At 41.4% G+C, this 14,057-nt stretch overlaps 1 protein-coding gene across 9 annotated transcripts in view; it reads right to left on the bottom strand.

The window, feature by feature from the left end:
* Positions 1-14,057, bottom strand: part of SASH1 (SAM and SH3 domain containing 1) — a 567,447-nt gene that overhangs the window by 41,490 nt on the left and 511,900 nt on the right. For 7 of the 9 annotated variants that reach the window (XM_075413749.1, XM_075413755.1, XM_075413751.1 and 4 more), the window contains 3 exons: positions 12,489-12,575; positions 11,113-11,225; positions 9,339-9,440 (listed from right to left, as the gene is read on the bottom strand). In XM_075413749.1, coding sequence (XP_075269864.1) covers positions 9,339-9,440; positions 11,113-11,225; positions 12,489-12,575 — 302 coding nt within the window. Of the gene's footprint in view, positions 1-75; positions 431-9,338; positions 9,441-11,112; positions 11,226-12,488; positions 12,576-14,057 lie in introns of those variants that run through there. The other 2 variants (XM_075413752.1, XM_075413759.1) reach the window with 2 other exon arrangements.

Here is a 14,057-nt window from a genome sequence, read left to right as displayed (position 1 = left end):
AGCCGTTTCTCTTTCTCCCTCTCTGAAACAGGAGGCACATCCTCTCCACATCACACTGCATGCTCAGTGACTTACCAGCTTCGGCATTTATACGCCTAAAGCTCAGTTTCGAGTAATTCCCCCCGAGTTCGCAACTGCTGTCAGCTTCGTAACCTTAAAATTTAGGAGCAGACTCTTCTCAAGTACCGTATCCGCTCCGAATCCTGCACACAAAATGCCTCTTCTCTGGTGTTACATTATCAGGCACCACACTGGCTCCGATTCCAGCGCTGAATATGTAAAGAAGAAAAAAGCGTGATGCTGGACTCAATTAGCTGTTTTCTGCTCACTGATTGATTCCCCCAGTTACTTGCTAGCTGCATAACTTGCAAGAAAGGCATAAGTCATCAGCTCTAAGCAAATCTTCTATTCACCACAAGGAAAAAAGGGAGTGTTGTACATGGCAAACAATCCCTGTTTTCACTGACGAAGGCTTGCTGACCTCTTGCTGGCCTCCAGTTCCTTAATTACTGTCTATGGAATTTCAGTGAAAGAAAAAAAATACAGAGAATCTCTGCAAAGCCAGGACGAAGACTGACCCCCAAACACGACCGCTAGAGTGGAGGCTGTGTCTATAGGAAATACAACTTAAGCCCTTTACCAGGCTTTTTGTATTTTCATTTTTTAATTCTTTTGACAAAAAGCCCCCGAGAATTTCCCATTATAAAGGGCTAATTTGACAGAAAAATAAACCTTGCTTAAATGTTTTTTAAATCAGTGAACTTTTTTTTTTTTCTTCCCCTTCTTTCCCCTTGGTTTCAGTGCTATAAAAAAGAACATCACCAAGAACTGGAAAGGCAAATGATGTGTAATTCAGAAATCTCAGACTGGTCTAGAATTAGCCACATTGCAGCTTTATGAAGCATTGTAGCGTGACTTCCAACTTCTCCTAGGCTGGGCTCAGACCTCCCTTCCTCCGAGATGCTCGAGTACATTGGCACTCCTCTTATAGCCAACCATACCCACTCCCAAACCTTGGGGCAAACCCAGAATTTGGACAGTTCTTCTCAGAGCAGAAGAAAATATGGACCAAAACCTCTTCTAATTAGGAGGACTTCTATCCAGTGGTGGAAAGCAGTAGCAAAGGCATACTACAACAGCATCCTCTTTAAGCCAGGGAAAGATTCCCCTTACTCAGGACCATACCCTACCATCAATGGCCAGTTAATCTGGATTCGCCACAGATCAATCACATAGAGAAATCACAGCGAGACTAAACACCTACTTCCTTTGATGACTGGCTGATTTTGATGACCCACCTAGCCAAAAATACTTTTTCAATTTCTCCATCTTTGTGCTGGTGACCATACACAGCTTTTCTACTCACTAGTGGTCATGCAAACTAGATTTACTGGCATGTTGTAGCTGGGTTCTTTCCCCTGAATTACTGCAGCCCCAAAACTCTGATGTAAAACCCTATGGAAAATTCTAAGCTTCAGAAAAAAACAGCTAGTGTTCTCCAATTTCAGAAACATACCAGCCCACATCAAGTGAAACATGACAGCAACTTCCTTGAAATGTATCCCAGATTCCCTTAAAAGTTCATGGCCACGAGTGAAACTGATCTAAGTTTGGGGCTTTCCAACTTCACTTTTGAAGGTTTTGGGTTTCATTAAGAAAGTTCTGCAAACCTCTAATCCTTGCGGAGGCTGTTTATAGAAAACGGTGTGAAGCTCAGATGTGATAATCTGCATCACATCCTGAGGTTACAGATACAGGCCTCCAAAATTTTTAAGAAAATTAAGAGGTCATAGATGTTTTTGCCACTTCACCTAATTAACTGCAAGAGTATGAATTACAAAGGCTGTCTAAGTCTCAAACATGCAGTGGCAGTGTCAGCCCCCCCATGTAAGCCGAAGGAAACAACAATCCCATGTCCGGGTTTGGGCTGTGATTACTTACAGGAAAATCAAAGGAGCATCCAACGGCTCCTTTTGCGAAAGATGTATTACACATTAGCCGGTGACGACATTGCTTGCTGAAATTAGTGGGAAATATTTGTCATAAGTAACGAGAGCACAAAAATTTAATTCTCCCAGGAGGTCTGTCTTGATACTAGAATAGCTGCTTAGGCAAATTCCTAGATGTTAACTATTTCCAGGTTGTAGTTAAATAATTTTGAGAAGCCCATTGCCGACGTTTGCATCTGCAAGCCAGACACATTTCCTCATGGTGAAGTGTTTCTCACTGATTAGCATAATTAATTTTAATGACATTACAACTGTGCACATGTACCACTTGTCATAGGTACATGTGGCAGAATGAAGCTCTGCATTGTGTTATTCTGTATCTGATAGAATACAGCATTCCATTCCAGTTCTCCTGGAGACTCCTCTACACATGGGAAAGAGTCTCTAACAAGGCCCTCTCAACTGCATCTTGTGTTTCGGCATGGCGAAGAGGGCCTGGAGAGAATCTCCATTCTTTGGTGTAGGCTGTGCTATTAACGAATGGAGTACACCACATTTCGGAAAGCCAAGGGAGGAACAGCAATACATGAAATACAGTAAAATTCACATCAGAGAAAAAAAAAAAGAGAATGAGAGGCCTTTAATGAAGGGTGTAGTAATTTAATTACATTCTTATAGTATTTGCAAACAATCAGACTACTGATGTCACCATCCTAAGTGTAAGGAAGGAAACACCAGCGGCGGGGAGGAGGGGCAAGTGGTAACCGACAGGAGCACAATTAAAATTTTCTATTGTACCACAAGTAAAGATTATTCAGTCTGGGTCTGCCAAATAGGGCAGTGAAACACATGGCTTTTGAGATTCCTAATTCTTGAACTGAGCAAGGCTGTGTTCCAATTTAATAGGCTTGGTCTCAGAAAAGATGGGGGCAGGGAAACCACATTATGGATTACAGCATCTCCTGCTGGCTGATGCATGCAGGGAGAATGGTCATAGGAAAAAGCTGTTACCACCGTCCCTCACCCTCTAGGTAAGAAGCAGAGAAATTAGGCAGCTATCCAAAAGCAAAATGGTATAAAAAAAGCCAAGCAATGTGTTAGAACAAATATTAAATGAATTTGCCTTCCCACCTCCCACCCTCCCCAAATACATGGCCAAGCATTTTGCAGTAAAGTCAGTCAACAGGGCTTGTCTGAACGCAGTCAAAACAGAAGTGGTTCTGAACACACTTAATTACAGTCACTGCCTGCGCGTTACTGTAAGTTCTGTTTTCTGAGTCATGATAGCAGGAAGATTTTTTGCAGAGACCTTACAACAGGCTAATTGCATCCAGTTTTCACATCCGCAGGAGCAACTCCTACTGGCAGGAGGTTTAGTTGGGCCTCATTACTGCCAACCGCTCAGCACAGTCCTGCGGTGACAATGTTTAGTCCCACTAGGGACACACACCTAGCCAAGCTGTATCTGATGACAACACAAGCTGGTCTTGCACAGTAAATAATACTTACAGAAGTGATACAGTCTTATTCCTGAATAAATGCATTTCTCCTGCAAACTCTAAAGCTTTCTGGAAAGTTTCAGACCAAGTAGGTAAAAAAACCTCCTTACAGTGTTCTACCAAACCTAATACAAACACATTGATGGTCCCTTGCTCTGCTATCATCACTCTACAGCACTCACCTTACTTAAAACTGGAGGTTGTGTCCTGGGAACGGTAGTGAAAATTTGCATTTCGCTCTTGAAGGTTTTTGTATTACTATACCTAAGGGAAACCCCGCTCTTATGCATGGATAGAGAGGGGGGAAAGATCGTAACAAAATACGCTGTAATTCTTCTGCTACTAGTTTTCACCAAGAGGTGCTGGACACCATCCCTGAGACCAGGGGAAAAGGCGCGCAGCCAGCGCCGCCCAGGACAGTCCCCGGGGCAGGCGCAGAGCGTGGGAATTCAGCACTATCATTTTGAAGCCATGTCTTATTATTGGCTCGTTCTTCACCGTAACTGTTACTAAGCACTGACAGTATCACAGGAACTTGGACAGCAACAATAAATATACCATCCAACACAAGGAGGCACATCAGTGCCTTTCAGGAAATCTTCACAGAAATTGGGTCACTACACTGTTCGGCACAAACATGAATGCTCTGCATTCATTCACAGCCATGCTCAGCATCAGCTCCCCTCCGCTACTTCAAAGAGCACACAGGGTCTGCAGGCGGGAACAAGCTCTCCAAGAAGAACTGAAACATAGAAACATCCTCTTCCACCATTTAGTCTTTCACGGAAAAAAAAACCAACTTAAAAAAATGTTAAATCCTGTTATAACAGCAAAAACGAGGCTAACATAGTGCATAGATTTCAAAATGCTCGAAGTATCCACGTCGCTTCAGTTTAAACACTAGTGTTTAAATTTCAAAAAAAGGTCATCATCACCTAGTCTCGATTGATATCCAACGTTGGTTCCCAATATGCATCAACCTTGAGCTTAGTTCTAAGACGGTAAACTGACTATACCAAAAGAAGGGCTTTTTCCTGTTTACTCTAAGAGTCTTGTAGTATGAGCAACAAGAATGCTACAAATGGTTAAAGATTTTAAGAACCCACCAGTAATAATATCAATTAGTAATAAAAATAAATTTTAAAATTGCTGTATATTGAAAGCATCCACAATCTGAATCACTGAAATACCGCACAACCCTGAATAATGTGGATTTGCTGTAGTCACACTTAGATTTACTCTTGGGGTAATTGGTGCTACGGAAGTTATACTGTAATTACTTCTTTTCTTCCTATTCTTCACTCTTACTGAACAACACAGTAGCGACTGCCGTGAGTCAATTCTATCGGACTCTGTCTTCTGCCAGTCAGCTTTGTGCCACAGGTAACGCAATCCTGATTCAACAGCTTCAGCATCTCTCGGATTGAAATGAACATGACCCAAAGTCCATTCCCCTTGGTTATTCTGCCTTTGACAATGGCGGCAGACAAACCCAACACTGCACACTCTTTCAACTTTTAGCCCCATTTAACGACTTGGGAAATGAAAAAGTCCTCAGGAAATAACATGAAGAACAGGAGCAACAAAAGATTATCTCGCTCCAGCTAGAGCTGTCGCCGTGTGGACTTGGTTTGCTGCCGCCTGTTACAAAGTGAATTGATGACGGAAAAGAGCGGCAAGGCGAGGAGGGGGTTTCCCCCACGCGCACCGGCCTGACGGTGGATGCAGATGTGCACGGCCTGCCTGCAGGTCTGCACAGCTGCGGCCACCCTCCTCAGCGCAAGCGAACGGGCTGCCAAGTACCTACTGGCAGTGGTGCCGCGCTGCCCGTGCTGGGTGAGGAAGTGTTGGGAGGCAGAAAGGCACTGCGGGCTTGCCGCTGCCCATCTGCGGGCCACGCTGCTGGAGGGAGGAAGATGCTGGTTTTCTCCTTCGTGCTTGTAAGCTTTGTGACTTCTCTCCAGATGGCGGATGGGGAGGGCTTGGGGAGCATGGCACAGCTCACTGCAGCACCCTTCAAACCGGCCGCGCCACCTGGAAGCTCACGCTCACGAGCTCTGTGTGGCTGACCATTACCCACCGATCAAAACCTCCACAGAGAAGCCCAACGAGACCAACAAAACAGTTCAATCCAGGGATAATTAAAACTTCACTTCACTTGCATCTACAGAAACGGTCAGCAAAATTTATTAGTGGCTTGTTTCAGTGGCAGCACATGTATGACACACACCGCTGTCACAATCTCCCTCCTGCTTCTCTCCTTTCCCCCAGTCCCACACCAAACATGGCAACTGGCACCAATTAGCAGTCTTTCAGCAGAGGGAACAGGAAAGGGTTTATACTGGTTTCTCCTGATGTTGGTTCTCCAGGCTGGGCTGGAGCCGTACCAGTGGGGCTCTGGGGACGAAGCAGCCCTGTTTTAGATGAACTGAGAATTTCATCCCCCAAAAGTTATCAAACAAGCTTCTATCTTTCAGAAGCATAAAAGGCACCTCAGTGTAAAGAAAGAATGCGATACAATTTTGAAGTCCTCTCTTTCCCTGGACCTTCTGACTCCTGAGGACAAACAGGCCCTTATCTAAAATCTAGAAAGCGATCCATTTGTAATCTGCACCTGCTTTACATCCCAACGCTTGGCACAAGGCAATGGAAGCTTGTCTAGCGTTACTGTGAGCAGCCTTCATTTCAACAGAAATGAAATTAAATATTCAGAAATAAATTTGTAAAAAAATGATGAGGCATTTTAGACTTTTGATACATATGACTAAAAATAAAAACAGTTTCAACTTTGTGCCCACATTAGCAAATAAATCACACACACACACTTTGTTTTGAAACAAGGCGGCCACAGTAGTGAGACTAAAAGCTACAAATCGCTCAAGCAACAGAGAACCAAGTCACCTACTGACTTGGCAAGGCCTTTGTTTGTCTGCTTGTTTGTTTCTTAAGAGCAAACAAACAGGACATACAATTAACAACACAGCAATGACATCGGGCTGCCTCCCTTCGGATGCTGAGATGGCAACACTTCAACCCTTTCTGGTTCATCTTTTGGGTTTAGTTTTGCAAGGGTACGAAATGGAAGTTTCCATTTCCTGGTACAGTAATTTAAAAGACGAGAAGGTGGGAAAAAGAATCCTTAAAGCAATCTTTAAAAAGAGTCAATGTTATTCATTAACACATGACAGTTATACAAGTTTAAATAATAATAAAAAAAAGTCTCCTTTTTTTTCCCCTAAAAAGGAAAACAACAACAACTACCGATATTTGCCCTTTAGATGTTATTTTGTAGGTGGCTGCTCTTATGCTGTGGGCAGAGATGACCTGAAAGCAAAGGAGTACTTAAATCCTTAGAACACTCCAGACATTCTACCTTAATTTTTAGATTCTCTGATTGCTTAGATTCTATCTTTTTTTTTTTTTTTTTTTTCTCCTCCTCCTGGAAATGTAGTCATTGGGCAAAGCTAGACCAAGATTGCCCACAAAAACCTAGTGACCTGTCCTCCTAAGTCCTCCTAACTACCAGCAGGTCTCTCTGGGAAGATAAAATGAGAAGGAAAAAACAAAAAAAGCCATTACACTCGTGTCTTGACATCTCTTAAATCCCCAAGGATACCAAACAAATGTACAGCAAGTAAACTAAAAATTATTCTTTTCCTAAATCCCCTCAGTCTGCAACTATCCTGCAATTCACTTTTATCATTTGTGCGTACAAGATGTTTACAAAATGATCAAATATGATCACAATGTTCCCTTAAAAACTGCCTAGTAACAATTTGGCCATGAGACCGCAAAAAAAAAAAAAAAAAAAAAATCAGAAAAAATGCCAACAGGACCAGAAGAGCCATTGCCCAAGGAGTTTTAATTCAAACCAGAAACTTCAATTTCAGTGACTCATATTTTCAATTACTTTCTGAGGTTAGAAGGCAGTGGGCTATCTAACAAAATGTTTTTAATATATGGAAAAACATCTTTGTTTCATGGCCTCCATAAAACGAGTGGGGCAGTTTTAAGTTGAGATTCCAATTCGCAGAGTAAAAATCACACAAATAGCACTGAAAGTCAAACCGTTTGGCAAAGAAAGCACTTGAAGACAGAGTCATCTTTGCACCTCTCAAAAGCTGGTCATTTTAGATTAATGAAGATGTGCTTTGGCAAAACAGCCTGGTGAACACACGCCCTATCTCTAGACATATCCGATACTGTGCACAGTTTGGTTTTCCCCCTTGCATGTCAATTACAGCCCAAAGTTTTTTCCCCCATTAACCCTATTTTCTTTCTTGTCCACAAAAAAAAAAGAAGCCAAGCTGACTTTTTATTCTAACATCAAGTTTCATTTCTGCAGATGATCTGATTTTCCAAGGCAAGACAGCTTCTGTTAAATGCAACCAGGATAAAAAATAGAAGCAAGGGCAAAAGTCTTGAGAGGTATCTACAATGATGGAACGGACATTCGCCATTGAACTTAGCAGGAAGACGGTTTAAATCCTACCAGCACAACAGAGAGAGGCAACAGAGCTCTTGACTGAAAGTGCAAATATGGTTTAGGAAAATAATTTTACAGAAAACGTGCCAAATCGTTCTACTAGGGAGCAAACACTGAGTCATGTTTGGTCCTCAGAGGTACACACAGCTTTCACTGACTTCAACATAAGCGTAAACCACTATCAGAAGATTCAAGAGAAACTCAGTAGCCTTCTGAGATTTGGCTATGGTAAATGAGAGCTTTAAGGCTTTTATGCTACAGGTACCTTAGCCAAAGGCCTTAAGAGGGGCTATAAATACTAACGAGGAAAAGGTCAAGACATCTTTCAGCCTGCTAAAGAGTCAGGATCCTTCCTTCTCTATTCCTGGCACATTTCTGATATACCAGAACAGAGGATAAGACAATATCAGTCCCCATTCTGCTCTCATCCAACTAAAGATGGGCATATTTTTTTTTGAATACAAACAAGAAAAATCTTTCTTCACCACAAAATATTTTAAACATCTCATAAAATGACATAGCATTCCTCTTTCTGTTTAGGGAGGAGAAGCTCACTGTCTGCTGCAGTTAGCAGGAAATTCCATTGACAATACAACAAATCAATCAATGGTCTCAAAAGCCTATGGTTCAATCATATGGGTTACAAAGAGCTTGGATTTCACAGCCGAATGTGCTTTTCTCTAAGATTTATCTCTGAACTTTTGATTAGAGAAATGAATTGGAAGAAACTGCTCAGTGAAAATAAAGATATTTGGAAGGAAAAATTAATTAAATCAGTACGGCATGACACAAAGACCGTCTGGTGCCCATAAAAACAACAGAAGCTACACAGCTCAGAATTAAAAACGAGGGAGGAAAGCTGCCTTACTGCTTATAGGTCTGGCAAAAGCTGCAAACTCTTTCAGCTGAGGATTAGCGAATGCAGAGATAGGACTGTTTGAAAGCAGCAAGCAGCTAGGACTTAGCCAGACCCTCAGCTAGGATGCATCAGGAAGGGCTAGGAAGGCCTGAGAAACTCTGCTGAGTCACAGTAATTGAGAAGCAATGTGAAACAGTTCCCTCTAAACAACCTAAAAAACCTTTTCTGTGCATTTTGGAACATGGGCATTTTGGCCTGCGATCTCTTGTGCCTGAAAAGCTCAGTGACAAAGGGCCAAAAAAAAAAAAAAAATTAAAAAAGAGAGATTATAGAATAATGCTGTTAAAGTTTATGACAACAGACCTTGAAGATTTAAAATCCACATTAAAGATTTTCTGCAGACAGACCACAGTGTCAGAAGGTCAAACGATACATTTGCTATTAAGGAAATCACCAGGTACATCAGGATATATTTCTGTATTGCAATAAAAGAATTTAAATATTAAATGATACTGGGGAGCTATATCAGAATGATAGGTACTTACATTACAATTGGAAGACCCATCAAATGTTGAGTAAGAACCATCAGGCCATTCTGTAGCATCTACAGTGCTCGACTGCCTGTGCTGGGCTTCATACTCTTTCAGCTAAAATTTGAGAAGACAGAGAGAACACGTTCCAGTGAGAAGCAGTTATCAATCTTCAATAAAATAACAAGAGTTAATGTCCTTTAAGGTTTTTTTCCCCCCCCATATCATTGTGGAACTGGAAAAAGCGGAACTTCTCAATTGCATGTCTCAATTGCTCAGAATAAATTAATTTGCTTTAGAATCAGAAGTTTTAATGATGAGTTTTTTTGGGTTTTTCAAAGGAAGTGATCTGTAAACACTGAGTTTTGATTAACTGTCATCAGTAAAATATAAGTTACACATCCCTGTCTCAGAGGTACAGTTTCCACCAGACAGACTTAATCACAATAGCCTGCCAATTTCCTTCATAAAGAAAACGATCTGCAGTAAAGACTAGGAACCATCTTTTATAATTTTAAAACTAAAGACCATCTTTCCCATTTTCCAGTGACAGCCTTAAGACATAAACCCAATCCTACTGGAGTCAAACTGTTGAGAGGATCATCAAGAACTGATGACATGAAAAAAAAAAAAAGTTGCTGCAAATGGGTCAGACCACTAGAGGGAAACTACCAGTACATATATTAACCACACAGATTAGGTACAGGACACACATCTCCCTTTAAAATTTGTACCAACCCAGAAGTAAAAGAATTCCCAATATTACCACCCAGTAATCTCAATTTTTTTCTTTTTTCTTCATTATATGATTCCCAGCAAAGCAATATTTTCCTCAGACTATAACATAACTTTGTGCTCTAGGATAATCTAGGATAATCTATTTCAAAATGTAGTAAGTCAGTACAGAAATTTATCTGAGTGCCAATTCACAATCTAAATTATGTTTTCTGCACCTCTAGTGGAGCCCGTACAGAAATACCCTGTGCTCCTTCACAGTATTTTGCACAAGGGTACAAAATTGGAAGTGGTATGGAAACTTTAACACCGACCTTTTTGCTCCTGGGCAATTAAAATCTCAGCTCTATTGCTCCACAAGTACAATTCCTTACAGTTGTTTTTCTTGTGGTTTATTAACATTTAGATTTTGCAAAATGTCAAATTCCAAAAATGGCTGAATATGTTTTCTTTGAAGGCTGTTAAAACAAAACACCACCTCTTTGGCTAAGAAACAAGCAGGAGAAATTTCAGCTTACACGTTAGTATTTTTAAAAGTTTTAATTGCTGAAAATGGAAGCCTTCAATGAAGCTGCCCTTCAGCCTTTAGGAGCAGGAACAGAATAAGAAATATACATGTTCTGAAACAAGGCAAGCTCAGCAAAACTTGAAGCATTTCTTTCAGTACTTAAACAAACCTAGGAACATGCATGATAAATAAGGACTAGTACAGGTAGGATTCATCTTCCTTACCTTTAGACAGCTGCAATGAAAATGTCTACATGAGCTGTTCTCTGATTTGCACCCTTTACTGCCAATGGAGAACAGCAAATGCTTTTAGGACTTGATTAATTTGCCATATGCTAGACATCTATTTTTGGTTGAGCTAAATTTCACTTCTTCCCATAAACAAAGGAATTGCTATCTAATTTATGCTACCTGGTGCGATGGGACAAACAGCCAAGCTTTCTCCCCTTCTCCTATCTTTTCTGAGCAAAGGAAAACTCTGAATCAGTATATCCTACATCCTAAGAAACATTTCTCCAGGAAGATGTGAAGTGTGTACATATCATACCCTAGCGAGTGCTTCCTCAATGGTGATCATCTTCTCTTTGACCATCATCATCAGCTGGATCCGCTCCTCATCACTCATTGTGATCTCACTGGCCACGTACCCTACATCCTCTCCTGCAGGAAAAAGCACAGAGATAACAAGCACATGTAAGAAGTCAGGCACAGAGTGGGCTATATTGAAACTGGATTTTATCCAGTGCTCTGACACCCGGTCGCCACGTGGATCTGGCTGGCCAGAAACAGACCTTCCACAGAGCAGCCTCATAATATGATTTCAAAGGACTGAATGATTTGAAAGTAACTGAGGAGGAAAAACGTGGCTGTCATCACATACTTACTGACCCTGAATGACAAGAATCAAAAGAGAGAGTGCTAATGCCAGCAAAGTCCTGCGCTCAGCCCCGAGGAGTACCGCAGTCAGCTGCCAGAGGGGATGGGAAGCCCTTCCAGGAATGGCATGCTGGGCCCTCGCAACTCTCTGCTGCGGACTGGCCACGTCCCCCAATTTGTCCAGGCTACCTCGTCGGCCACTGAGCTGGCGCCTGGTGCTGGATGTATTGGGGTTCTCAGCTCCAGGACCTCTCTTTTTGGTATGAGCTTGGTGTGTCAGGACAGACAGTTAGAACTTGCCTCGAGAGCCAGCAAGCACCCACACTTAACTGAGAGCGTGAATGTGCCCCTTTTTGACCTCGTAAGTGGGCTCCAGTCATCTTTCACAACCCATCTGAACACAGACACAGTGACATGGGGAAGCATCTGCGTGCAACAGAAGGATCTATCTAACAGATATGCACAGGGAAACAGAAATTTTCTCAGTGAAAAGAAATACTTAAAGCAATGCACAGCTGTGTCTTTGAAGAAGAACTAGAGAAAGACACCTGAGAGCTTAAGTGGAACCGATCCTACGTTTGCACTAGTCACCAGATGCATTTTTACTACTCTTTCTTGTAGTGTCTTCTCCTACAATGAGAGACTGGATTCAAGCCTAAAGCAAACATGTCAAAGTAACCAAATGCCAAAGAAAGGAAAAAACATCTTTCTAATTAAAAGAGATGAGCATTTCCCTCATTAAGTCAGGATCAGAAAAAAAAGCATCTTATTCATTTACAGATATTACTGATAAATATATATTAAGTGCATCACTTTATGCACGTGCATTGACTGACAGTCAGGACTGAAGGCGTCCCAGCCCCACGCAGATGCAGTCTCACAGAATAGGACTCATCTTTCTGAGCTGTCGCGATGCACCAAACCTGCGGCACTTCCAGAGCTACAGACCCCCATCAGCCACACGGTTGCAAGTGAGTTTTACCCCTTTGTGATGCTGGCTCTTTCTATTTTATATGGATAGGGTATGTGACCTTAAAAAAGATTTACCTTTTGAAGTCTGCCTCATTAGTCCTTTCTGGTTCTTTCGGAAATTCTGCCAGAAAAACTTATTTTTCTTTTTCCAGTCTGCTTTCCCTAAAAGGAAAGTGGGGAGGGAGGATAAGGGGAAAGGGAAGAAGAATTTCAGAAAGAAACATTAGTTAGTAAATGCTAGAGAAGCTTTCAAGCATTAAGTTGTATTTTCTAAGTCAAAAACAAGAATAAAAAAGCCTCAAATTTTCCATTGTTCTTGATTTATTCTGTAGAACTATGCTGATGTAGCTCTTTCAGGGAAACGCACATTCTTTTATCATTGCCAATGCTATAGAGGACTGAGATAAGCCAGTAACTTACGTATTTTGAATTATAAAAGGAAAATATTTTAGATTCATTTTGATATCTGTTGAGTTGTTAATGTCAAGTCTGGAAGTGTTTTTGAAGCATTTTGCTGGTTTGTTCTCTTTAACTGAACCACAATTATGCAGCCTAAGCCACAACTCAGATAAGTAATTTTCTAATACGTTTATGCAGATCTGTACAGAAAATACTTTACATATGTATAAATGCACACACATATGCGCGCACATGCATATACATTCAGCTACGTGGCATGAGAAATTTTCTGAGACCTTCAGCTACATCCCACTCTTGCCCTCTGTATGCCTGGGCTGTACAAGGCTGGGTCTGCACCTCCAGTAATATCAGATCTGCACATGGCTTGATGACCCAGAAGCAAATAATTTGTTCTAAAAAGGAAATGGGATCAGGCTCAAGGTAGGGTATATAACTGCGTTCTGTTGAATTAACCAGGGCACACTCTATGAAGTTTATGTCACCTCTAAGAGAACGTACCATGCCTGATCTGGCAGAAATGCTACTGATAAAGAGCTACTTCATCCTTCTGCTTTTGAAAAATTCAAAGGAACACAGTTTACGCTGGGCCACTGAGTTTCAGCATATGACTACAGCATTTTGAATCTCGCCCTAGAGCTGGGTTTACTGACTCTCTGAAACACAGCTTAAGTTTAGACTGTGTGGAAACGTCCCTAGAAAAAAAAAGGAACAAACCAAAATCCTCCCGGTTTTTCTTTTCCTCTCCAATAAGTAAAACAAAATTGGTCCAGAATTCTATCAGCTCAGCTAATAAGTTAGGACAGCAATATGAACCAACTATAGTAAGTTAAAAATAAAGAAAGTGAAAGACAATGGAAAACTAATACATATTTAAGAGTGCAAAATATGTCAGAAACAAAGGGAGAGACTGTGGTGTGACATGAACAAAACCAGCAGAAACCCCAGTTATTCACTGGCAGCAGTAATTTTCAGAACACAAATGAATAGGCTAACAGTGATCTAACATGCAGATATTTGAAATTCAACATCACAAGTCAAAAGATGCATATTTAACCACATGACAACGCTGCTTGGGCAGTCTCAGTGATCACTGAGACACCCAGCATCTAACTTTCAAAGCTGCTAAGACTCTCCTCCCCACCTCCCCCACAAATGCTGCTGACTTCTGTCAGCATTGTGTTTATTCAGCTCTTCAGATCCCAGCACAAGCAAAACTCAAAACCT

Source organism: Opisthocomus hoazin, chromosome 2, assembly GCF_030867145.1.
Source record: "Opisthocomus hoazin isolate bOpiHoa1 chromosome 2, bOpiHoa1.hap1, whole genome shotgun sequence".
NCBI lineage: Eukaryota > Metazoa > Chordata > Aves > Opisthocomiformes > Opisthocomidae > Opisthocomus > Opisthocomus hoazin.
The sequence above is the reverse complement of the archived record's forward strand: the minus strand, read 5'-3'. Positions and strand labels throughout refer to the sequence as shown.